This window comes from Eublepharis macularius, chromosome 6, assembly GCF_028583425.1.
Source record: "Eublepharis macularius isolate TG4126 chromosome 6, MPM_Emac_v1.0, whole genome shotgun sequence".
NCBI classification, from domain to species: Eukaryota; Metazoa; Chordata; class Lepidosauria; order Squamata; family Eublepharidae; genus Eublepharis; species Eublepharis macularius.
The window spans coordinates 113,859,008-113,886,387 of NC_072795.1; the positions used below are offsets into that span (position 1 = coordinate 113,859,008).

A 27,380-nucleotide genomic window follows, 5' to 3' on the forward strand; every position below is an offset into this window, starting at 1 on the left:
TACCTACACCTGAATTATTTTAGGGGTAATACATACAACTACAGGAAACAGAGACATTAGTAGAAGGTTTAGAATTAACTGACAAACTAAATAGCAAGTTACTTGAACTACATCAGTTCACTTTAAATTTCTTAAAGTGGTACCACAAAATTATTAACAAAAATGAATTTTGCTATCAAAACCATCAATAATGGATGAATGAAAGGAGACCAACTAACACACACTTTCCTAACAAAGCAGCACCTTTCTTGTAAGAACTAGGATTGATCCATTGAAAAGGGCTAAAGAAAGAATTAATCAAGAATTTTTATCAGACAGCAAAATATCTTAGGACAAACTTATAGCCACAGGTGTTTCTAGTATAAAAAAGGAAATATGTAACAAATAGAATTAAAATTATGCAATAGAGGCTGTCTTATAAAATCAACATTTGGCAAATTTAAAATTATTTTCTATTACACAAAAAGATAACCATTTTCTGAAGAAAATAAAACGCTACTGAAGTTATGGAAGGGTTAAGGATGGAATCATTAAATGTGAGTAAGTGAATGTTCATTATCTGATAACTAGGAAAGAAAGTAAAAGCATTGCTGTATCTTCACTGAGCTGCTTTTCAAAACAAATATAAAAGTTTCTTGTAGAAAGCTGAGAAAATCCCTCCTTTAAAAAAAAACTAGCATAGAACTGCTGTCTATGTCTTAATGCTCCTCACAATAGCTGCTGGACAACATGCCAAGATCTTCATGAGAAGGCTTCCATTATTAAAACAGAATGAATGGAAACAGAAGAATGAAATAGAAGCCATTCACAGTGGCTCTGGCCTCTGGAAGAGGAGAGCAAAAAACACTGGCATGTCCATCTCTTGTAGCTGCACCAGGAACAAAACTCTGGCGTATGTGACTGAAGAATATTTCTGTGCTCCTCAGAGATAACTCAACATCTTCAGCAAACCTTCAGGCATGGTGTTCTTCTGTCACCACTGCAGGCATTCCACAAGTATCTCCACCCTCTTACTTGCTTCATTTTTTGGCTATCAGCCAAGGTGTTTGACCCTTTAAGTGACAGATAAATGATTTCATATAGAAAGGCCCTTTCAGAAGGTTATTAAAGCACTGTTCCCATTTGCTTTAAATTATGCAAAATCTTAACCATGAATTTTACTTTGCTTGGTTTACAGTACTATATATTATAGGAGATGGCCACATTTATCACTTCTAAGCTTAGTTAATATCCCTAGACCACAGCAGCCACAATTACTCTATATCTTCTCTCTCCAATCTCTCTCTCTCTCTTCTCTCATTGGCCAATTGAAGCACTTTTGAGTTAGCTCTGGTTTTGCAAATTCACCGGTCATGTTCTAAAAATGATGGAAACAAATTAATATCAAAACTCTCATTTATTTTAAGTTGGCTGCATCTAACTCTGAATCATTTTTGGTAGTTGCCTTGATAGCTACTAGAGGTGAGCACGGACTGAAAAACGGACCAAAATTTGACACAGACTGGCTTGGTTCGGCGTTCGTGGTGGGTCATGGGACGGCGTTTTTCACAGATGCAACAACTTTTGGGCTGGTTCGTTGGTCCGTGAAACCAGACATCCTGGCGCTGAGCAATCAATTCCCTAGGCAACAGAGGGAATGTCTGCAGACCTTCTCTGGCTGTCAAACAGAGAGCTCTCGGTCTTCTCTTTGAGAGCAGAAAAAGTAAATCCCCCCCCCCCCACACACACACACCTCTCAGGCAAGTGGTTTCACTTTCCAGCAGGCAGTAAGACCAGGAGAAACTGCAGGGTTGATTTTTCAGTCACAGAGGGAGGTAATTTGAAGCTTTTGCTTGAGATTCTGGAGGCTTCTGTTCGGCCTCAGGGCCGAAGCCTGTGAGGACTCACATAATACTTTTATATATTATACTTATTAACAGTATCATTATTATTTAGAGCACTTGTCCTGGCTGGAAAGATGCCTGGGTGGGTCAGGACTCTGTACCACCCTCTGTCCTTGCCAAGTGCAAATGCACCCCCCACAAGGGGAATTTTAACCTCCTTCTCCATGGGTCCTCCCATTCCCTAGTCTACCAGTACCTGCCGCCCTCTGGCTGCATCCCAGCAGAGGGACTTGTCCATAGCTGGGTTCATTTCAGGAGGATCTGAAACCCCCTTTGTGAATTCCTTGCCACTAGAACATGAGGATCTGTGGTTTTGAAGCATGTTTTTACGCCCCCTTTTGGTGCAACAAAGTGGTGAGTGCATGGTTTTTTTGGGTGCGATTTGTGGCAATAGACATGATATAGGACTGTGTAGTGGATTTTGGGTGGCCCCATGTAAAAATCAAGAGGATCCATGCTTTTGAAGCATGTTTTTGAGCCATGGCAGCACCACGAATTGGTGGGTACATGATTGTTTCGGTGCTGTCTGTAAACTAGGACATGATCTATAATATGATTGCCTTTTTGTTTTGTTTCAATATAAAAATCATGATTTCATGAGGATCCATTTAAAATCATCTGGATCCGACTTTTACCCACTCCCTTTGATCTGCTCCCAGGGACTGTCATTCCACTCTGGGGGCCTTCATTCTAGGCCCAGATAGGTTTGCCAGCTCCAAGTTGGGACATTCCTGGAGAATTTGAGGGTGGAGCCTGAAGAAGGCAGGGTTTGGGGAGGGGAGGAACCTCAGTAGGGTATAATGCCATAGAGATCTTCCTCCAAAGCAGCTGTATTCTCCAGATGAACTCATCTCTGGCCTGGAGATCAGTTCAGGGAGATCTCCAGCCATCACCTGGAGGCTGGCAACCCTAGGCCCAGAGCAGAGCAGTGCATCTAAGCTTATGCAGAAATAAGAGAACAGTGCCTCTGTAGAGCACTTTCCATTCTCAGAGGAAGATTCTCTAATTCCAATCTACATTTTCATTACAACTTTTTGGTGCTGCAATGTATCTCAATGGAGCCAATGCTAGTCAATTGGCATTTGCGACTCCTATTATATCTAATGGAACTTTCCTGGGAGCAGCTCCTTTGGGTGTCTATAACTTGGACATCCGAAATCCAATCTTCACCAAATTTGGAGGGTGGCTGGAGGAGATCCCTGTGATTTTGGCACCTCTGGGTGTGAAGGGGGATGTCCTAGGTCCCCTGGAAGTGACGGACCACAGCCCGACGAACCGGTCCGCAAACGGGCAGGTCCATGAAAAGTTTGTGGTCCGTGAAACGTGATGGACCATGGTCCAATGGTCTGTGGTTTTTTCTGGGTCCATGCCTGCCTCTAATAGCTACCCATTGAGGGCACATCTTGGGAGCTGTAGTTCTTGCCCCCCCCATTGTCCATTTTGATTTTTGGAAACTGAATAGATATTTGCTGAGGAAACATGGCTTGTTTGGTGGGTGGTGGTAGATGTTTTATTATATGAATGATATATTTTAATACTTCGTGCCAATAGCTTGCCTGCAATTAACTCTTGAGTCTTTCATGGGAGAAAGGCAGGCTAAACATGCAGTAAATTTTAAAAAGTCTTAAATATTGGTACTTCTAAGACTAGAGAAATACACAGCAGCTACTAAAACCTCAAATCTTATATCCCTACTAAGACCTCAAGTTAGAGTATTATTTTCTGTTCTAGGTTCTACAGTTCAAGAAGTATATTGAAAATTTAGAAGGCATTCCAAAGAATGTGAAAAGAGTGAAAAAAAGTGGTATAACAGGAAATGTTTTGTCCAGCCCTGCAGAGCTTGAGACCTGCCAAGCTAAACAAAACTTGTAATTGTTTTTTCTGTCTTCAGTGGACAGGGCACACAGTTGTCTTCCCTTTTTTCTTATGCTGATGGATGGTCAGCATATCCTAGTAACTTTTTTTTCATGCTAAAACCTACATTATAGTAAACATTTCAAGTGTAACAGCAATGGAAAGGAACTATTCACTTTATCTACTACAGTTAAGACAAGAAACAATATTAAAATTAGGGTTGCTAACTTCCAAGTAGGGCCTGGAGATGTTCCAGAATTCAGAACTGATCTCCAGGTTATAGAGATCAGTTCTCTGGAGAAAATGGCTGCTTTGGTGGGTAGACTCTATGGCATTGTGCCCCACAGAGGTCTACCACCTCCCCAAGCCCTGTCTTTTCCAGGCTCCACACCCCAAATCTCTAGGAATTTCCCAAACCAGAGCTGGTAATCCTAATTATTAGAGAAAATATATTTAGGCCAAATAATTTAAGAGCTATGCTTGTAAGGGCTAGCATGGAAATGCTGAACACTCTTCCAATAGCAAAACCATTTAATGCCATTTTGAATGAAATACTTAGAGGACAACAATGCACTGAAAGAAGGCAGATAAAAAGGCAGACATGAATGTTTGAGAATTCCATTTTCCATTGTTCAAGCACAACTATTTAGAATTATCTTGGTACAGATATGCATTAGAAGATCAAACCAGATCAAACGTGCAGAGGCCCTGAGACTGGGCTTGTGGTGTAGGGGGTAGGTAAAGTTACTGAATGCCTAAAGAAAAATATTCTGTCCCTTTAATAAGGCATAATGGGATGCTATGTATAAGGTGATGTTATTTACCTGTATGATATGAAAACATTCAGCTGTCCATTACCACACATTATGTCCCTGTTTAAGGGACAGGACTTTGTTCTCTAGGCCTGTTGGCAACCTTCGGGGTAGGCCTCCTTCTGCACCATTTTTCCAATCTGAAACAGTCCTATCGGGGTTTCTATTTCCCCCATTGGGATAAACACAGAGGTCCTTAAGTAGGTCCTAATCTAGTAGTTTGGCCAATTCTAGAAGATAGAAGTTTTCTGTATGTTCCTGTTTTGTTCTTGCTAATTTTTGCTACTGTATTTTGTTACTGTATCACTGGTGCCCTCTACTGGTAGTTAATTTAAGTATTGGTAACCCCTGTGATATCTCTCCTAAATTATTTATCTGCCCATTTAATATCATTATATGCATGATGTATTTACAACATCAAAATTACATTTTCATTTTAATAATGAAAATCCACAATATTTTAGTTGTTCTTGCATTCACTATTAAATGATTTTGCTCTTTGTATTTACATAGGTTGGCTCCTTCTGGCAACCTCCAATGCAATAATTTATTATGCTGTAATACATAACTATGAGTGCATAAATATCATGCAAATATTGCAGCTGTATTCCACAATGCAAGAAGCACAGAATCAATATACATATAATTATACAAGCAATTGTCAATTGTATAAAAAGAAAAATTTAGTATTTTCTGTACAAAATATGCAGCTTTTCAAACTGTGAAATGCAAATCTTTTGGCACTTCCAGACAAAGACGCTGTATAAAAATAAATATTCTATGTACAAACACACATACACACAGGACAGTCCATGGTTAAAATCTTCACTGCAAAAGAAAAATACAATCCAATGTTAGTATAACACATAAAGCTATTGGAACAGGATTTCCTACATAGAGGAATTGCTATGAAAGCGTACTGTCATGTGAGCATGCTGTATGGTTCTACTGAAATTGGGCACATTCTAGCCAAGGTGAAACAGCTTTTAATCCAATTGATTTCAGTGAGAGAGAGATGCATACAAACTCTTCTGCTGAAATCCCTGAGACTTAAAAGTGATTTTGCCTGGACTATGCTTATTTTATTGTCAGCATGGGTTGAAGAGTGTGGGATACGTTCTATCTGACCATCTAAGAAGGTTCATAAGTCAGAGGATCCAGTATATATTTTCAGTATATATTTCCAAGACCATCTTTAGGCACTAAAGTATAAATTTCCCCATGCTTTTGGCTTTGGAAAATAATGTGTCTCACTACTCTACAATGCAATTGATCACATAATCATGATTTCTTTTTCTTTCAGTAATTACTGTTTGGCACACTCCTGTTTCCAGAGAGGTGTGAAGTTGCTGTAGAACAGTAAGGAAACTGGAGCCCCTGTAGGTGTCTCAGCTCATGCTTTGATGAGGAGTGGCCTCCCCTGCAGCATACAGTGCCTTTCCATTGCTAGAGGTGGTGTGCTGGGCAACAATCTGGAAGTGTGTGCATTCCTTTACCAGTCACTACAGCACAGATGTGTTGAGGCATTGGCTAATACTTCATTTGGTAGGAAGGTTATACAACACGTTTTGACAAAATAAACATCTGTTCCTATTCTGAACTTCCATTTTCAGCAGTACCTTGGTGTGATTTCTGTGGAATAGCCTGGCCATTTGGTTACATGCTTTGTCCAGTGGGAGGTCACTTTATGTGCTGTGTTCTAATGTCATGTTTTTAAAATGTGAATTGCTTCTGCACCAGCCTGGAGAGTGGGAGAAAAACTCTTCCCACAGGGGAGGGTTTCCAAAAAAATACCTATCCTGTCTGCCTCCAGGAGGAGCTTCTTCCCATAGGTCCAGGACTGCCTCACCAAGAAACTAAAAGTAAGTGATCACTTTTCTTTCCTGTTAGGACCATATTTGTGTAATACTAGTGAATCCTTCTTATACAAGTTTGCTAACTGGGAAAAAAGTATGTCACTGCCAGCGCTCATGTTCTGTAGCCTCTTTCTTATTAGATTCACAACATGCAACAACATATTTATCACCATGCCTTATTAATATTTTACCTTATTCCAGCATCCCTGAATTGGCAAACCATCTTCCCCCTATGACAGAGATAACAGAAAGAGATGACAAGACACAAAGAAACTAAAACAAATCAGTAGGGGAATGAGTAATACATCTGCAGAAGACATTTTTTTAAATCAGCTGAGATGGAATAAGGTTATTACATGATGAGATCCAATCACTGATCTCCCATGTCTTATCTAGTTATGCCCTGTTGGTGCCTTTGTATCCATAATGGACTTGCAGAGCTGTGCAAACCGAAAAACAGATTACCTCTAACTGTTCTTCTTCAACTGGTCATCTGTGCATCACACTAATGGTTGAAAACTAGTATGCTGGCCTTCTTGGAGGAGGGTGCAGATGTGTATCAGTATTTTTCTGATTTGGATATTGGGAAGGCCATAAATATTTGTATTCCCAATATTTGGATCCAGTTTTTTTTTCAAGATTCTGAAATTAACAGGTCCATTATTCCCAATGGGGGAATCTTTTCAGAGGCTGGGGGGGGCTATTTTTGGAGCAAATAGCATCGCAATTGCAGCAGAGTGAGGGCTGCCTGTCCTTTAAAGACCCCCCTGCCAAAACTGTCAAGAAGATCTGGACCAATCGGCCTTAAACAAGATGCTCTCAACCATCCTCTGAGGAAAATCCAATGCTTCGGGGTACAGAAGCTTTAGCCAAACACACAAAGTAAACAGAACCAACAAAGCCCAACAGAGTCGATGCCAAACCAGAGAATCTTGCAGCAGAAGGCATACATTCCAAAAATGCTCTGGTTTGGTAGCCAGTCACAGCAGCTTTTTACCATTTGCAACATTTCTGGGCATGTTAGAGAAAGCTTCAGTCCCAACAATTCTCTCATAGTCCACTTGAGAGAATTATTGGGATTCAACAGATAGTTGAGATCTCCCTAATGTGTGGTTTCATTTACCTGCAAGAGAATCGCCTCCCTTCCCCCTCCCTTGTTTGCCCAAGAAAAGCTGAAAATGGTAAAAGAAGAGCTGCTACAACCTTTAAAATGTCAGCCTCAGTTATTTCTGAATTATTTTGGATTAATCAATACCAGCAGTACCATTTTATATGGGAATCCTAATACTGATTGGGATTCTGGAATATACCCCAAAATAACAATCAGGTATTATTAAGTATATTTTCAGACCACATAAACCAAATCACACACCCCTAGAAGAGAGATTACAGAATGGCTTAGCCGAAGGAAGCATCCATTCACATGCTGGTATCAAAGGCATAGTTTTTTATAAAAGTGGTTGGCTGATCCTATGTAGCACCATGGCATAGTTCCAGCATGGGGATTCCTTTGTCAGATACAGAGGAAGTAGCCATTGCCCTTCTTGAGTGAATCTTTATGCTCAAAGTTACTAGTAGTTACTAGAGATGGGCACGAACAGCAATACGAACCAAAAAAAAGCCACAAACAGCCCAATCTGCTGTTCGCGAACAAGCTGTTCATTAGGCCCCATTCTAAATGAACAGATGGTTGGTTGCAAGTCTCGTTTGTTGCTGTTTGTCAAGTCAGACAGTCTGGCACCTGCAATCAATTCCCTTGGCAACGTAGGCAGGGATTGTTTGAACTCTGTCTGAACTCCTGCTGTTGCCCTGGAAACCCCAATCTAAGCCCAATTTAGCTTCATAGGCAGGTCTTCCTTTCAAGTGTGGAGCTCCAAATGTGTTAAAACAAGGGAGCAAAGAGCAGGGGGGAGGGGGGCTCCCAGCTCTGACTTTGTAGACAGTGGAGAGGGAGAGAGACAGTTGCTGTTGGCATTTTGATAGAAAGAGTGCATTGGAGCTTGAATTTTCTGTGTGTGTGGTGGGATAGGGATCTACCCCTTCAAGTTCCATGGCTGCTGCCAGGCTCTGGGCCAAGCTATTTATTATTGGTACCTTTCCTGCTGCCTGCTCAGGCAAGGTTTCTGGGAGTGGTGTGGTAGGGATCTACCCCTTCAAGTTCCAGGGCTGCTGCCAGGCTCTGGGGCCAAGCTATTATTTATTATTGGTACCTTTCCTGGTGCCTGCTCAGGTCAGGTTTCTGGGAGTGGTGCAGTAGGGATCTTGACACGGATGATGGCTGGAGGAGAGCCTGCTGGCCCCCATAAACATGTTCATGAACAGGGCCATTTTCGTGGTGGTTCGTGAATCCCTGTTCGTGGATGGCAACAAACATCATGTTCGTTTTTTCTGTTCGTGCCCATCTCTAGTAGTTACTAGAAGTAGCCTACTAGCTGCTAACTAGTAGCATAGTTCTATGGTGTGGGATACCTAGTGGCTGATGCATTGAGATGACAAAGATTGTCCCTTTTTGCTACCAGAGCAGGACAGGAAAAGTCTGGTGTGTCTGGGAGACAGTCTTATGTAAAAAGCCAGTGCCTTCCTCATAGCCAACCAGTTGGCTTTTGGCATCAGTCACTGGAGATGAAAAAAGGTCAGTATGACTATGTCCTGGTTCGCATGGAATTCTGCTACCACTTTAGGCAGGAAGGTGATATCAGAGTGAAGGATCATCTTATCTGTGAAAGTGCAGGAAAGGTGGATGCGTTCAAAGAGTAGCCAGTTTCAATGCTCCCCTGGCAAGGCAGATGACAGTGAGAAAGGTGGTCTTGAAGGAGAGCAACTGAAGATCACATGTTGCCCATGACCTGAGTGAGGACAAGGTGCAGTTTTCAAGCCAGTGTAGGGGTGCACTGCAAGATAAAGCTGAACAAGGCTCCGGAAAAATTGTTTCACCATAGGCAGAGAGAAGATGGAACGTCTCTGGATGAGAGATCATTAGGCTGAGATGGTAGTCAGATGAATCTTGAAAGATGAGCATGCCATACCTAGAGAAAGGAGTTGAGTAGGTATTACAGAATGAAAGTGAGTACACGCATGGATGAGCCTAACTCATGCTGCAAAGCAAGGTGGTTATCTTCTTCTGTTTGCTGTTCATAGGATTTCCTAGTGGATGGTTTCCTAGAATTAAGGAGGACCTCTTTCAGTTTCCAGGATCATTTGGTTAACAGAATCCTCCAGACTACCAGGTTAGGACCCTGCCATGATGCTGTGACAGGAGTTCGGACAATGTAAGAAGGTGTATGTAATTGCTTTTGGCTAGATGCAGGACCTTTTAAGAACAACATTGGCATGGCCAAAAAAGGAATGATGAGGATGCAATCTGATGAGTCTTTATCTTCCCCAAACCTTGGTGACAAGGGGAAGAAGGGAGGAAAGTTGAAGTAGAGACCTGGAGCACATTATAAGGAAGACATCTCGCATGGAATTGTGTTCTCATCAATTTGATAGCAGTAACTGTAGCATTTTCTGCTGGACAGTGTGGCTAACAAGTCTATCATTGGATGACCCCACTGATAGAAAATAGGTCATATGTAAGCTGTTGATTAACAGTTTATGAGGCAGTGTATCCTGTCTACTGATGGTATCCAACCCAGGTATTAAGATCCCCTGCAACATGAACTGCAGTTGGTGTGATGTGGAAGTTGAGCCATCTCTTTCCCACAGGCAACAGGAGAGATGATTTAGGCTGGTCAACACTTACGTAATTCATGGTGGTCGTGTTGTCAGTGGCCACCTATACTATTTTGCCTCTGAGGTTGAGGAAAAAGACATCAAGACATTCATACACTGATAGAAGCTCCAGACTATTTATATGAAGACTCTGCTCCTGTGTGGATCAAAATGTGTGTGAACCAGTCACCACAATGAGTGCCCTATCTTCAGAGAGAGGTGTTGGTTATCAGGGTTGCAGCTGGCTTGGGGAAACGAATGGGCATCCCATGATTCTGGTGATGGGTTCACCAATGAAAGGGGAATAATACTCAGTACTGAAACAGCAACATCTTCTTTTGAAGGTCCAACATAGTTTTGAAATGCTGGAAGAACCAGTGTTGGAGGGTTTTAATTTGAAGGAAGTCAAAATGGACAGTCGGGATTGTAGACCCAGTTGTCTTTATATGGAGACTGGTGGCCTTAAAGGTTTTTACTGGAAGGTTGTAACCATTTCTGTGATGGTGTGTTTTCAGTCCAAGAGCAGATATGTTCTTGCAGTAATTGAGTCCAAAACAACTCCAGAGTACTGCATGCATTGCGTAGGTTCAAGGTTCAATTTCTCTCTTGTTGGCACAGATCCCTAGTGAGGCAAGGATACACAGGGTCATTTGTACATGGTGGAGTAAAATCAATAGGGAGGACGCTGTCAGGAGCTGGTCATCAATGTATAATAAGGCTGATTCCTTGACACCTCAGATGAGCTGTGACCACTGCCATGCACTTGATGATGATCCTTGTGATGGGGGAGAGCTCAAAAGGCAGCTCTGCACTGGAAGTGTTCATCAGGAGGTGGTTGCTAGGATCACATCTGCTCCCAGCATCAAAAGGTGGTTGCTAGGATCATATCTGGAATTTTTTGGTCTCAATGAACTTCTTGATGTCCCTGAAATCAAGCATAGGATGGAGACCTTCATCCTTCTTCAGGATGGTGAAGTACTAGGAGTAAAAATCCTGGCCTCTCAGAAAATGAGGGATGGGTTTTCTTGTCTCCTGCAGAATATAGTCTATTTTCCGAAGGAGAATGGAAGAAGTATGATGGGAAACAAACTATTGCATATTTCAGCTTTATGATAGAGAACACTTAGTGGTCTGATGTGATTTCCTCCCAGTCTCAAAGATGTTGACAAAGGTAGAAGGAAACCTTTGAAGCGAAATCATGCAGAACTTTCAACACTTGGATTCATCAAGGATGACATTATGTGTTAGTATGATGGTTTAGCTTTGGATTTTGAGAAGAATAGCATCTCAAAGGGAAAGACTCCTTCCTAAAAGATGTGTCAGAAGATGATCTGAAACTTTAAGTCGTCAGAGGCAGACTGCCAGCACTTGGAACTCGAGGGAGCCTATATTAGGTTTAAGTTAGGCCCATTGACTTCACAGTAGTGTGAATATCTCTAAGGAAGTTGACTGTCTTTGAACTAAAGAGGCCCTTCCTTTAAAAGATCAGATCCTCTATATACACCCTGGCACCTGGTGCTGGGTTAGGTATATGGAGCCAGGCATGCCATTTTTAGGTTACTACAGTTGCCATTGGTTTGAAGCTACCTTCAGTCATATATTTTGCAGTCCACATCTTTGCTTTGTGACCTGAAACACTTCATCCCTGACAGTGAGGGTCATGGATTTGTAGGCCTCTGGGAAGCACGCAAAGACAGGAAAAAGGCTTGATATCTTAAATGACATAGCCCCAGTGATACACACATTACAGCCAAAGGCATGCAATTTCCTTCATTTCGAGTTGGTAGGAACTGGGTGAAAGACCTGTTTACTCTTTCCAGGGTTGCCTCAATAATAGAGGGGTGGTGGGTGGAAGAGAATGACTAGATGTCCATTTGTAGTCTGTAGAGATTGTCAGTCTTTCTTAGTCAGTGGAATAGAAGTTTCCCTCTCCCAGGACTCTTTTAGTAAGATCAAGAAGTTCCTAGACTGGAGGAGAGACAATAGGAGCATGGGAGTCTGAACCAAAGATGCCCCAAATAGGAGCTGGCTTACCCAAAGGTTGTTTTGTGATCTGTAAGTCCAGACTGGCTGCCATCCTCAGTACCTGTTCCAAGTACAGATGGCTATTCTTTGAGCGGGGGAAACAGAAGTAACCAGACAGGCTGCCTATTGGAGAGGAAGCTGAAGCTTCATCATAGTCATTCTCAGAGTCTGACTGGTAGACAGGTTGATCAGTGTGCAATAAGTGGGAAGATCCTGATGGAGAATGCATTGCAGGTAGGGTATGGGTTGTTTCTGAGATGCTGAAGCAGGTTTGACTTTAGACAGTACCAGGATACTGTATGATGCAGTGGGGACCTATGGGACTGAAGAGGTTCTGGGAGAAACAGTAGGAATGGATAATGTGCAACTGGAGTAGGTAGAGGTCTGAGATGTGACACCCTGGGTATTCACAACAGATGTGGCAACATGAGGTTCTGTGGAAGAGCTTGACAAGCCAAGTGCAACCTTCATCTGTGCCTGACGTGATGACAGCAACATAAAGTGCCTGATATTGAGCAGTACCAATACCAATCCTGATATGGAAATCAACGATAGTCTATAATATGGTGATGGTGACTGGCAGTGAAGGGAGCGTCTGTCCTCAAAATTAGCCCCGTCATCCTGCCTGTAGCTGTGGTATCAAGAGGTTTGATGATATCTTGGCTCCTGATCAGCAGGTCTTCTCAGTATTGAGGGTCTGTGAGCACAATGTAGCTACTACCCAAGTGCAGGGAGCAGTGTTAGTATTGAAAGTCCAATTGTTCCCATAAAGTGGGGTGTGGTCTCAAGGTGGAGATACCAAATTCTTGATTAAGTCTCCTTCCCCTAGATGCCCAATATTCATATAGGTTTCCCAACAAAATCTCCTCCATGATGGATGAAAAGGAACTGAGAAGTGTGACTATAGCATATGAATTCTGAGACTGCTTCCTGGAGTTGTGTGTGTGTGTGTGTGGGGGGGGGGTTCATAACTATTTTGCAGCTCCAGAAGTTTCTGAAATTGTACTCTGCACAGGAGCAAAGTCCATTCGTGTGATGCACAGACACCATGAAGAGGTAACAGCGGTTTATCCAGACTTCTGGTTGGATGATCTCTGAGCCATTCGGATAACTGAATGACTGTGTGTGCACACACTGTGTACAAGCGCGCACACACACATGTTTGGTGATTGCTTAAAAGAGATGTCTAGAGGTTTTTCCATGAGAATTTTTTTAATGACAGCTTCCATGAAAAACAGTAATGAGGAGTCTGGGGAATTAATCAGTTGGCACTGACATACTCATATTAATTTTTAAACAATTTCCCTAAAAACTAACAGTTTCCCAATAATGCATCATCACTGGCCTATATGGTTGTAGAATTAAAGTCATGAATTTCCATTAACTGGAAATCAAGAAGTTCCCATTGGTACAATGGTCCTATTGACAGGAAACTCCAGTTAGGGATAATGTGACAGGAAAAGGAGTTAAAACTGTGGGATCAACAGAAGGATATGGTCACAATAGTGTTTTTGTTTGTAGGAAGGGAAAAGAGAATGTATGCTTATTAGTGTATCAGAATATAAAAAGATGAGCTGCATACACATGCTCAGTTTACAGAGTAGTCAAGAACATAGAACGACAGGGTGAAAGGCAACAGGCAAGCTTTTTGCATGCTTGAGTCACAACATATAATACTGCAGGTGTACTTAGCTATCAGGATATGACACCAGCTTGGCAAACACTTTTTACAAAATGTTATGTGTTAGTATGAACACAAGTACCTTATTTTTTAAAAAGCAGCAATTAAATGTGTAGAATTTGCCAAAGTGACAACTACAACAAAACCCAGAAAAATACTTTGTTGGTGGATCAGGGAATTCACCTAGAGTAATGGCATATTCTACTAGGACTATTGCAAACAGTGGCTTTGAGTACTCAGGCACTTCTGGAAGAAATGTGCAAGGCGGCAATGTGGGCTTCCCTTTCTACCTTTCATTACCATTAAAAATGGTATTTGAGCATTCTAAGACGGGTGCTTCAAAATGACCTGTCATCCTTTTAGGCATTTCACTGTTTATCTTTGCACTCCAGTTTGCAAGATCAGAGCAAGTCTATTAATAATAGGACGTTTTGGAGGTCTTTCATTCATAGGGTTGGCATAGGTCGGAGGCAACTTGACGGCATATGACACACACCTTTGCACTGCAAAGTTTTTCTAGTTTTTCCCTATAGGTTTTTGCTGTTACTACTGAAACCGGAAGGTTCCTTCTGCCACCAACTGGGATAAAACTAAGTTAATTCGCATGGTCCCACCTGTAGGGCAAGTAGGAGTAAGCTAGCCTCCATCCACCTAGAAGAAACTTTTACTGTAAGTATCACTGGTCTTTTTTACTTTTTTCATTCATGTTAGGCATACCTGTATCATCCTACATTGTACCCTATGATTGCAAAAGACTTTAGTACTCAGTGGGGTTTGTGTATGTATGGAAATGTTTTGCAAATCTCAAAACATTGAGAATAAAATAAACTCATCAAGATACATGCAATGGAAGCAAATACTTTTATGGATTTTAATAATTCTAAGTACAAAATATTTTCTGAGGTTTTATATGAACTTTGAGTTTCCTTGGTAATTTTCTTTATCGAAATTGAAAGCCATTTTTGTAACTGTGACACCTCTTGAAAAATCAATGCCATGTGGGAAATCTTAATAGTTTTTATATATATCATTAACAGCAAAACCTCAGTGATTTACATAATTCCTTAATTTAGACTGTTTAATTAAAGAATTGAACAAATTTCAGAATTACAAAAAAGAATGCTATATTATCCCTGGACATAATCAAGTGCAATGAATGTGAACATGGAAACATGTTTTGGAGGAAAGGATATGAGATTGTATGGTGAAAATGTCCAGATCTACAAAGAACATCCTGCTGTAATTTGCATATGAGACTCAAGCCTTGTTTCTAAGCAATCAGATGTTTGATGTGTCAGTAGGTTAGTGGTTATGAAAGAAGGTTAAAGATAAATCAACGCAGCTTGAGCAGAACCTTCACACTGTTTAATCCAGCAAAGTATTTGTTATCAACCTCATATATTGCAGGGAAATAGTGGTAGCACCTAGTCAGTCACTCATTCAAAAAATTGTTATGGGTCATACTGCACATAAAGCATTTTGAAGGAAACTGAAGATCTAGATAGGGGTTTGTAGTAGCAAGGCAGGGAATGGGGGAATCAGAGACATGCAGGAAAGGGAAGTTAACACCATACCAATGGGCAAGGGGCATCCAGCCCGTCCAGCCCTGGTAACCCCGGCTCACCCTTCTCGCCTTTAAAACCTCGGAGTCCCTGTTCATGAAATCAACCACTAGAATTACTTTGGTCAGTGCAGATCACCTCCATTTTATGGCTGGAGAGTTGTAGAAAAGTGATGTATCCAAGAGCACTCAGGTTACATACCCAGGGAATTTATGTACAATGACACACAGTAATAGTAAATATTGCTTTTCTTTCTGTATTTGAAAACAATCAGAAGACATTTCTCTTGGTCTGATTAAAGCATAAGGATCTGTAAAGGTAGATGAATGGGAAGAAGATGCTAATTTTTAGAAAATATCTCTTAAGTAGAAGTATTTACTACTTGTCTTAAGTAGTAGTATTCATAGCAGAAGTAATATATGAAGGTATGCCTTAGTTTGGTAAACTGGTTTGTTTTAGAACATAATGAAATTAAGGAGATAGTAGAAATAAGTAAAGCTCTGAATTTTTGAAACATTCTTAAAGAGTTACAGTGGAATTTTAAAATTTGTATTGCTGTTTTATTAAAAGATTGGATGTGATTTTTTTTAAACTGTGCTCTGTTCTCTGGTGTCCTAGAAACATAAGGTAAAATAATAAGGATAAAGCATACCAAATAAAGAATGGAAGTTTTTAAAAAGACTGGCCTGGATTTCGTAAAATAAACTTATCTGCTGGTGGGGCATGCAAGGCAGGATATTTTAAGCGCTCCATAGGAAATGTCTTCTGTGTTCGATTTTTTGAATTATCTTTCACTTATTTTAATTTATTTTTTTTTAAAAGAGAATTTTAATAATTCTTCTCAAATGCAACTGGGAAGAGGCTCTATGTCAAGAACTTTCCTTCTTATTGTACAAAACAATTTTTTTCCCACTGGGTGTCACAAACTGGGTACCTTGCATCAATTCCAGCTGTCAAGTTCTGTTCAAAACAGGATTTGATCACCACTGAAGGAGGAGGAAAGAAGGCACTTTAGACTCCATGGTTACTGAGGCCCAGTTCACACATTTTATTCCCTTGGTGATTGTAACTCAAAGTGATGACTTGTATATGTCAATGAACCATTGCATATCAGACCTCACATTCAGAGCTTTCCTATTGCCTCATACTATGGCAAACAGACACATTTCACTGGAACACATTCAGCAGCAAGTCATCGAATAATTAAATGATATACATGCACGTATGAACTGGTCCTTAGTCTCAGGCAGAATCTCTAACAGAGTGCCTATGAATATCAAGCCTTTTAAGCTACAGCTATTTATTACCAGCAGTCTACTTTTCCATAGCTCAGTTGCTTACAAGGCTTGCTTTAGCTTTTTGTTGTTGTTTGTTTTGGTGGGAGTAGGAGAAAGCCTTTTTTAAAAAACAGTTCAATCAGTTACTTCATTGTGGAATTATTGCTGTTTATCCTTCCTTCTTCCTCAATGGCTGAGCATTAAACAATACATTTTATAAAACACAACATACCAATGGACAGGGTGCATCTAATCCAGGTGCTCCTTGGTCTCCCTTATCCCCTTTAGGCCCCCTAGAGCCTTTCTTGCCCCTTTCCCCCTGTGAATAATAGTTTATTAATAATACATTAAGTTTAGGATCATCCATTTCAAATCAGCGTCAGAAACAATCCCAAAATACAACAATACATAAAGATAACTTGAAAGGCTTGATTTTTTTCTACTTAAAATTTTACTTGCAAGATTTTTCCCTGGATTTATTTGCATTTTAAATTTAAATTTGTATCTATATTTTAATAGCTATTAAAATCTCAAATGAGCAGGATACAAAAACTATGTTATCACATTATGCTAATGCCACTGGGGGTATTTGGCATCTTTCTCATACTTGCATGGAAGTTATTCTGGCCTTAATATATAGCACAGAGGAGGACAATAATTGAGGTTGCAATCCTAAGAATGCTTTCCTGGGAGTGATCCCCAGTGAATAAAATGGGACTTACTTCTGAGTAGACCGCCTTAGTATGCTCCTTGAGTGTACTATATGTAGTGAATAATGGGATTAATCTTCCGTTCCAATGACTGACTAACCTTAACTCTGATTATCAGTGATCCTAAGGACATGATTACAGTAGCATTTTTTCTTCAGGATATGGCTCCAAAAACATTGGAGCCATTTGAACCTAGGGTTACCAGTCCCCCGGTGGGAGGAGGGGATTCTCTGCTACCAGCTTCCTCCTTCTCCTGCCACCACTCACCTAGCTGGTGGTGGTAGGAAGTGCGGGAAATGGGCCCAGGGACTCTGGAGCATGTGGGATCACACTCCAGAGCTCTTCCTTGTCATGCTGGGAATGATGTCATGATGACATCACGATTTGATGAAAAACAGCCCCACATGGGGGGGGGGCTTCCCTTCCTGGTTGCACTAGGAATGATATCATTCCTGGCATGACAAGGAAGAGCTCCATAGCATGCAAAAGGTAAATTCCCCCAGCCCCCTACCCTGGTGACTCCCCCAGCTCCCAGGTTGGGTTCCAGGGGACCTGGCAACCCTATTTGCACCACATCTGGGGAACATTCCCTAGTTCATGTGTCCCTTCAAAGGTTTGCTATAGGACACACACAAGCAACATTAGAAAATTCTAGAGCTTAAAATTGGAGCTCAAATTTCTTTCTTCAAATGAGGGTACCAAGCTACTGCACCAGTTCTGAAAGAAGGGGACATAGTCTTATTCAGTTCCTTCTGACAAGTACAAGAAAATCTCTCAGAGATAAACAGAGAGGCCAACAGCAGGGAAGGTGGCATGAAAAGTACTGATGATCATTTCAATAATATCAGTCACTAGTATGCAGTGTGGTTTTCTTCATCATAGTTTCTGTATAGATGGGAGATTAGCAAACTAGTTTACTGGGAGACAGATGCTGGCAATTTCCTCAGGAAAAGATGGTATACAGAACAAAATGAGCATCACATTGCGTCCAGGTGTCCTGTAGCTCTCTATATTTCCTGAAATGAAGCCCCTTTGAAGAGTGCAGAGAAAGTGCCGACTGCTCTTATAGAGTGTGCCCATGAAGTGTGTTAGCAGTTGCTTTGCCAACTGGTAGCACTGCTTTTGTGGGCTGCTACACAGAAGAACAAACTGTCTCTATCGAAATCCTTACTTCTATCTTGATAGAATGTTCTCTCTGTAACATGACCTCCTGGAGGAGGAGAAATGAAGAAGCAACTTCAGGAAGAAAGGTAAGATCCAGGTGGAAAATGAATTTGTTTGGTGGAAGACAAAGTTGGGTCACACCTGAAGGAACAATACTTATGTGACTGCAAATGCATGTAAGGAATTTAAAATCAGATGTGGCTAGTGGTTAAAATGTTCACCCATCAAATGAGACAAAACCAGGGCTCATTTTGAGGGGGAATGCGCAGGAACGCAGTTCCGGTAGTTCTCCCAAAAGGTCACATGACGTGGCCCCACCCACCTGATTTTTGGCCATTTGGGGCCCATTTCAGCCTGGATTGAGGCTGAAACGGCCCAATTCGGGCTCAAAATGGCCAGGATCAAACCCAAAACAGCCGGGATTGGTCCCAAAACGGCCAGGATCGAGCCTCTGATAGGTGGTGGATCACTCTCCCACTCAGCAGCAGCCCAATACTGACCATTTTGGGCCCATTTTCAGCCATTTTCAACCCCCTTTTGCCATTTTGGGCCCAATTTCGGCCCTGAATGGCGAGGATTTGGTCCAAAACAGCCAGGATAGGTGATATCAGGGGGTTTGGCATATGCAAATCAGTTATGCTAATAACACACTTCTGGTGATGTCAAGGGGCGTGGTGCATGCAAATGTGTTATGCTAATGAGTTATGCTAATGAGTTCCTGCAGCTCTTTTTCTACGAAATTACCCCTGGACAAAACAAGTGATAAACTTAAAGGAGAAATTATAGTATTGTAGGCAATTCAGGCCCTTTAAGGAAATATTTGATCAGGTAGCATGAAAATACAGAATAGTTCTAAATGTGGCCATGGAAAGCTGAAACAGCTGCTTAGTGAATCTTCCATGAAGAAAAACACAATTTAGATTGTTGGAGATGTAGCTTGTAGTCAAAGAAGTCTGGAAAAAATGTAGTGGGGAGAAGTAGGATAGGTGGAAAGCTTATCTCATTTTGCCTTGTACAACTTCCCCTAAAAGGTTTCCTAGAATTGAGGATGACTTCCTGAATGGCAGGAGGAGTTGGATCCCCCAAGTAGTCAGTTTTTAGTACCATGGGATTGTGGTGAAGTATTCTGCTCTGATTCTGTTGTAGGCTATCTGGGCAAGATGGCAGATTGGGTAGGAGAGGAAGTCATGCCTGACAAGATCATTATAGAACTATTAAGATGCAGTGGAATATCTCCTGTGTGATCTTGTGCAGAACTTGAGCTATCAATGCAAATCACTGGCCATAACTATAGTCTCCACACTGTGAAGACATCTGTGCACTACTGGGTCGTGTAGCCACAGAGAGATATGAGTGATTCTAACACAGTAGGTGCAAGGAATGGAGCGGTATCTTCTATCCTCCATCAGTAGAGAGTTTAACACTCTTCCCCAGTGGAGCATGTGGAAAAGTCTCTTGATTCAGTCAGAAGAGGAAGAAGTGTAGGATGTTGGAAGCAGAAGTATTGGTTCAGTGGGCTCTGCTGAGGCAGGAAGTAATAGTGGTACTGTGGCTGGAATCAAGCCTTCTAGTACATACATTCAGAATCAATGTGCCTCTGCTACATTTTCATCTTTAGTTCCACTGACCAGTTTGGGGGAGACTCAGCACGGACAGTTCTTGTGAAATTTTGTCAACAGAGGGGCAGTTGGGAGGAATGCATGGTTCCTGGTGCTTTTATATAAGCTGCTTGAGTTGTTGCCACCTGAGAGGTAGAGACATAGCCACCACATTCAGGGCCCATCTTACCGCAGAAGACAGTAGCAGAAGGGGTTATTTTGATGTTACTGAGAGTATCATAGACGGCTCAACACTGGGGAACTGAGTACACTGAATGCAAGAATCAGAATTATGTGCTTCTCATAAATGGAAGAAGCAATGGGAAATTTGTCCCTGTAGACATGGCACTGTTGAGAGACAGGCTAAGACATGCGGGTGGGAAGAAACACTGAGAACATAAAACAAGAACAACATCCAGGGAGAAAAAGACTAAACTATAGAAATCTTTTTAAAAATGGAATAAAATGCAGTAATGTAGTACTCTCTTTTGAAGGAAGGAATTCTAGTACTAATTTTAGGATTAGAACTCTTTGACATTGCTTCTGCATCAGTGCAGAATTCCATTGCACAGATGACTGCTTGCAGAGCCCCAGTTACAGGTAAGCAATCTTCGGACATTGTACAAAATATTATAAGGAAAGGAGGTCATCTATGAAGGTCTCACTTTTCTGCAAAAATAAAAAAATCTGGAACTGGAGCACTAACTAACCAACCAATTGTGCCCGGTATAAGGGGTCATCTATCTGTGCATACAATACACTTTTCTCCACTGTTGACCTATCCATTCTCTTTGAAAGAGGTTCTAGTTAGCAGCAGTCAAAAGGAAGTGAGTTGGAAGGTGCTTATCTCTCCTCTTGGAGCAAGGGCAATAGGTTGGTTAGTATTCCGTTTTCAAGTTTTGTTGTAGAAAAGAGAAATAACTTGTCCCTCCTCTATTGGATAGTTCAAAAATGCTCTAAGAGATATTTGGCAGCGTCTACAGATTTGCTGGGCCTATCGCACAAACTCTAGTTGCTTCCAGTGGCTGATAATAGTAATATTGTGTGAAAGTTGCATCCCTTTTACTGGTTCTGCGAATTCCCATGACATACAACACAGTTACTAGAGAATTACACAGTTTGTGGGATCACTGCAGAACTACCACTAATTACTAGCCAGTACTGCTGTCAATGTTTGATTTTGGATGCTATCCCATGGCATGGTAAAAATTGTTAGGATCCCCCAGCTTCAGTCCTTTATATTTTGCTCTGTTCATTTTTAAAATGGTATTTGTGCTAAAAGGAATTTTAGAGGCATTATTATACTCTCTTGCTTAATTTTTCATGAGGTGTAGCTATGTCAGTCCAATGGTAAGGTCTGACTCCTTAAACCTTACATTGGAATACATTTTGTCTTTAAAGTGCCGCTGGACTTCTATTTTGCTCTGTTTTGTTTCATTAAAAAACACTACAAGCTGTAGTGTTTTTAGTATTCTTTTTTCAAGGTTTGTTGTTAATAATACATGCTATATTAAATACAAAATAAAACCTATAAGATACACTTTTGTTTTAAAATGATCTATTTTAACATGAATCAGCTAAGTTCTGCCATGATTTTTGTTTAATCTAAAATGCAAAATAGACAGAGCTGATTCGTCCTCCTTTGGTTCTTAAAATAGAGCCTCATAAGGATTGAAATGGAGACCGTAGGTCTCATGCTAGTCCCTGTAAGGTGAAAAGTCACCTTAAATGTCATACTAAGACCAGCCCAAGTTTTTAATACAGCCCATATGAAGCCCAAAACACTACAAGCTGTAGTGTTTTTAGTATTCCTTTTTCAAGTTTTGTTGTTAATAATACATGCTGTATTATTAAACACAAAATAAAACCTATAAGATGCACTTCTGTTTTAAAATGATCTATTTTAACACTAAGACCAGCCTAAGTTTTTAATACAGCCCATATCAAGCCAAGGACTAATATTCAACAAGAAAATAAATATACATAACCTTTCTGAATCTATTAAAAATCAGCTACATACAAAAAAGAATAAAACATCTTGCTAGGTGCTTGCAATGTAAAATGTAAGTGGGATTGTTGGACAGGAAATTTTATTTAGTAATTGATATAAGGATTAGATGGTGCAAGTAAACAACATCAGGCAGAAGAGGTATCTTATAGTCTATTTGTTTTTAAAAAGGAAAATAAACGGGTTTGGGGCAAAATTAAGGTGACAGGAAAATGGATGGGAGAGGAGAGGTCACCCAGGATCAAACGCTGGCATAGAGGAAGGATAATCCAGGAGAAAATGCAGAATGGATTGCGGCAGGAAGAGGAGGAAGGACCCAGGAGAAAAGGCAGAAGAGCAGGAAGGGATAAGGGGGACAAAGGTAGACCTGTGGAGGCAAGGAACACACATACACGCGCAAACACACACAGACAGGAGAAGAAAAAAAATTGCAATTAAAATAGCGAGTTCAGCTTTAATACACAGGTTAAACACTGACACCTTTTCAGTTGGTTTGGTTAGACAAAAACTCTACTTATTTAGTAGAGATGGGCACGAACAGCAATACAAACAAAAAAAGCCACGAACAGTCCAATCTGCTGTTCGCGAACAAGCTGTTCGTGAGGCCCCATTCTAAACAAACAGGTGGTCGTTGCAAGCCTCGTTCGTTGCTGTTCGTCAAGCCAGACAGTCTGGCACCTGCAATCAATTGCCTTGGCAACTTAGGCAGGGATTGTCTGAACTCTCTATGAACTCCTGCTGTTGCCCTGAAAACCCCAATCTGAGTCCAATTTAGCTTGATAGGCAGGTCTTCCTTTCAAGTGTGGAGCTCCAAATTTGTTATAAGGGAGCAAAGACCGGGGGGAGGGGGGCTCGCAGCTCTGGCTTTGCAGACAGTGGAGAGGGTGAGACACAGCTGTTGTTGGCATTTCGATAGAGTGCATTGGAGCTTGAATTTTCTTTGTGTGTGGTGGGATAAGGATCTACCCCTTTAGGTTCCAGGGCTGCTGCCAGGCTTTGGGCCAAGCTATTATTTATTATTGGTACCTTTCCTGGTGCCTGCTCAGGTCAGGTTTCTGGGAGTGGTGCAGTAGGGATCTTGACCAAACTTGGATAATGGCTGGAGGAGAGCATGCTGGCCCCCACGAACATCCAACCACGAACATGTTCGTGAACAGTTCATGCTCGTAAGTGTTCGTGAGTCCCTGTTCGTGGATGGCAACAAACAATGAACATCATGTTCATTTTCCCCCCGTTTGTTCCCATCTCTACTCATTAGCTGTCAATTATATGGTTCCACTTTTTCTTGCTTTAGGCATTTACATTTGGGTTGAGTTTTTTAAACGGCATGATTTGGGGTATGCCAAAATTTCAGGTGAAGTAATTGTTTCATTATTGCAATTATTTTGGGGCACAGTTTTCAGGTTCAAGAATTTTGGCACCCAGAATTCATGCCTTTAAAAAAAAAAATCAACCTGAAATTAAAAGAAATCTTTTGCTGCACCCTCTCCCCCTGGAACAAAGGAGGAGAGGAAGGGAGGGGAAAGGAAAGCGCTGAACTGATGAGGGTGTTAATGGTAGACAGACCTCTGAGGCCAGGTCTACCTTCAGTGCTTTCCAGCTGTTTTGCAGCACGTGGTCCTTTAAACTTTAATGGGACCATGCACTGCGGAACAGGTGAGAGCCCAATATTCTTCCTCTCTCTCCCTCCCTCTTCACTCCTGCACTGCCTGGAAAACCAAAAAATTCCAGGAGATAAATTATAGTTACTCTTGTAATTTTCAGGGATGGCTTGGATCATTTCAGATATCTCCAAGCCAAGCCCAAAGAGCTAGTTAATTTTAGCTCTGGTATATCTGAAAGGACACCCCTAATTATATTCCAACCAAGGTGACTAGCAAAACATAAGGGCTAAACGGTATGTTGTGATCACAGACCTCTGAGGTCAGAAACAGGTCTGCTATTACATCTCTATAAAACAAGAGATAACGGTGAGATTTAAAATACATCAGGGTGTGGAATTGTGGTGACCCAAACTCTTGTCTTGACCACACTTTTTACCCAAACCCACTTCCCAGCTGTTTTTCTCCTGGTTGGTGCTCCAAGACTAGAAGTAATCATGTTGGGAGACTAGAAATAAGCCCACTGGGAGAAAAATGGGAAGAAATGGGCAGGATAAGGGTTGAGTACTACCCTCTCACCTCTTTCTACAGTGCTTTAAAGTGGTTCTTCATCATCACAAATTATTTTGGAGAAATTCAGCACAACCTGTATTAGATTGTGCTGCCACCGCAATACCTTCAAAATGCATTTACATTGCCATATCGTGCTAGAGATGAAGTACCAGGTAGTTCAATAGTACTTTTCTGAACTATGCCTTACATCTTTTGTTAGAAGGGTTGCCTCTCCCTCCCTCCCTCCCTCCCTCTCCTCTCGAAAGCTTATACCCTGAAAATCCTGTTGGTCTCTAAGGTGCCACTGGACTTAAATTCTGTTGGACAAGCGAGAATCAATCATATAGAAAAGCCCTAGCAATTTACCTGATGAGGACTGGGAAAACTCTTACTTTGTTTATGCCTAAAAGGATACTTTTTCAGGATTTGGACTGAGGTACTGTGAACAGCTGTTGTATACTCTTAAGTTTTCTATTTTTTCCTAAAAATATTAGTTCCCATTCAATAAAATACACTTGAGTGGTTCTCCACTATCAGCTGTCTTGCCAGAGTGCCCTACCAGCAAACCATTTATATTTTAGACAAATAAGTTCTTCCAAATATTGCATCCAAATTTAAGTCCAACTGAAAAAGCCTCAGGGTTTTTGTCACGTTATTCATTATGGAATAATCTGATTATCTGAATAACATCTCAATTTTCATTTTTATCAAGATGAAGTTACAGAGCAAAACCATAGGTGGAATGATTAAGTATGTGACATTAACCTTAGAGCAGTCATGAAGTGAGAGGCAGGACTGATCAGCAACAAGATATTTCATTATTTGAGCAATTTTTATATCACATCTTTCTTTCAAAATTTATTGGAAATACTCATGAAAATGATTCCAAAGTTTCAGCATTGCTGTGAACATCCATGAAGTAGCTTGTGTAGGCCCCTATATTCCTAAGCACAAAAATTACTCCGACATAATATGCAACCATCTCTTGATAACAGAACTGATTCAAGCTATGAGACTGATACTGTTTTCCGTGGCTTTTAGTGATTTGGATCCTGTAATCTTTCAGCAGAAGACGTTCCTGGATGTGGAATTTTGCCAGTTTCTCCTACTCTGTCAAGGGGGTCGACTCGCCACCCTCTTGCCCACCATTCTGAGTGCTAATCACAGCCGCTCAGACTCCTAGCAGGCCTCCTGGGAGGGTGGACTACCTTTATTGCTTGAGACACAACAGTCTCTGGGTTCTTTTCTCTGGGGGATTTTGCACACAGTTGGTCAGATACTCAAGACACAAGACTTATATATAATAGTTGGTTTATTAACTTAGAAGAACGTATGCAAGGTGCAGGAACCACTCTAGTAAGGCACAAGCAACTGGCATTAAAATAACAGCTTGCCTATTCTTTACTAAACTGACTAAAAACATAAGCTTGCTAACTTGCATTTCTCTGAAGAGGCTTGAGGCTCATACTCACACAAACAAAGTCCATAAACCATGCCAGGCAGGTCTGGTCATCTCAGACCTGACATGGAACAAAGTCTCTCACATGCTGATGGAATAAGGTAGCACAGGCTGATCCAACAAAGTCTCAGTGAGAGTGTGAAGAGTGGTGGTGAGAGCAGAGAGGAGCCATCTTTTCTATGATTGTCAGCCAATCAGAGGCACATTTACAATCAGCATTACTAGCCTGAGAACTGAGAAGGAGTACATGTGGAGCCAAGCCTCCCTCGTCTCTCAAGGATGCCTTCCTAGGCAACAGCTCACAGGTGCAATTAATTAACTGAGCTGCACATTCCACTCCCAGGGTGTGAGGCCAAAACTGGGCCTGTAAGAACTTAGGAGCCTGAACCAATGTAGGCAATGGGCTTAATGTGGCTCTGCTAGACAAGCAGGCCTTTCCAGTTCCCAGATAGTTGATTCTCAGGTTGGTGTACCTGTGCGGACTAGGGCAGTACCCGGGGGGGGGGGATGCTATGAGGGCAATGGATGCAATTGCTCCTTCTTCCTTCTATTAGTGGTGCTGTGCTTCTGAAAAATATGATTTTGCCTCCTTCCAGGACTGTAGTTTCCTGACTCATGTGGCTGTTAGTTTATGTAGCTCCTGGGACCCACAGAAACGAACTTTCAAGGGGTTGGAAAGGACTGCTGGGAGGGGAGGAGAACATGGCAAAAATCTGCACTTCTAACGCTGATGAATCACCAATACAACTCTTTATAAGGAAGCAATTAACTGGTGATTCTTTTTTTCAAAGACATCTATGGAAGAAATTCTGAAATGTATGAATCGCTGAAGGAAAATTTAAGGATTTTGGAGAGAAATAGGAAAAGAAAGGAAGATGGAGGAGAATCATGAACATAATTTGAGATTACCCAAAGATGAAAACTGTGTTTTCTTAAGACGTTAGTGGAGAAATTCTGGTGTGTGTTTTTTCCACATAAGTACTCTGACCACAGCATTCTCTTAAGTGGCACTATTATACAACTGCTGTACAGAATATATCTGTTGCTGAACTATAACACATGAATTGGTGTGGAGAGCTCCATGTATATATAAGATAATATATTTTGTACAGAATCAGTCTACAGGAATAGACTGATTCTTGAATATTTGAATGCTTTTCACATTAATTTTTAAAAATTATACTCCTCTTTCCTCTTCAATGGGGATCTGAAGAGCCTTACAACTTTATTCTCCCATCCTCCATTTTATCCTTCCAACAACAACCCCATGATGTAGGTTAGGCTGGCAGAGAGTGACTGGCCCAAGGTCATCCAGCATGCTTCCATGTCAGAGTGGAGATCTGAACCTGGGTCTCCTATATCCCAGCCTAACTGTAGCCACTACACCATGCTGTCTGTTTTAGGCCAGAATTCTCCTCGATATGCTAGTTTTGAATATGAAGAGATTTAATTTTTAATAGAGGGAACACTGAAATATTCAACCCCGTAACTGCAGTCTGTAGTGATTGCAGTGAACAGTACATCAGGTGGAGTTGCTGATCAGGTGCTTTGTTCTTATTCTGAGCTCGTTGTGTATAAGCAATGTGTTCTTTACAATGAAAAATCAGTTTGATTGTGAAACAATGCC

At 41.2% G+C, this 27,380-nt stretch overlaps 1 protein-coding gene across 2 annotated transcripts in view; it reads right to left on the reverse strand.

Annotated features, from left to right (window-relative positions):
* Nucleotides 1-3,966: 3,966 nt before the first annotated feature.
* The window catches only part of COL13A1 (collagen type XIII alpha 1 chain), a 158,496-nt gene continuing 135,082 nt past the window's right edge, over nucleotides 3,967-27,380 (reverse strand). Inside the window, exons 31-33 of one of the 2 annotated variants that reach the window (XM_054983302.1) lie at nucleotides 16,894-16,980; nucleotides 6,597-6,635; nucleotides 3,967-5,372 (exon numbers count right to left, since the gene is read on the reverse strand). In XM_054983302.1, coding sequence (XP_054839277.1) covers nucleotides 5,328-5,372; nucleotides 6,597-6,635; nucleotides 16,894-16,980 — 171 coding nt within the window. In that variant the 3' untranslated portion in view covers nucleotides 3,967-5,327. Of the gene's footprint in view, nucleotides 5,378-6,596; nucleotides 6,636-16,893; nucleotides 16,981-27,380 lie in introns of both variants that reach the window. The other variant, XM_054983303.1, reaches the window with a different exon arrangement.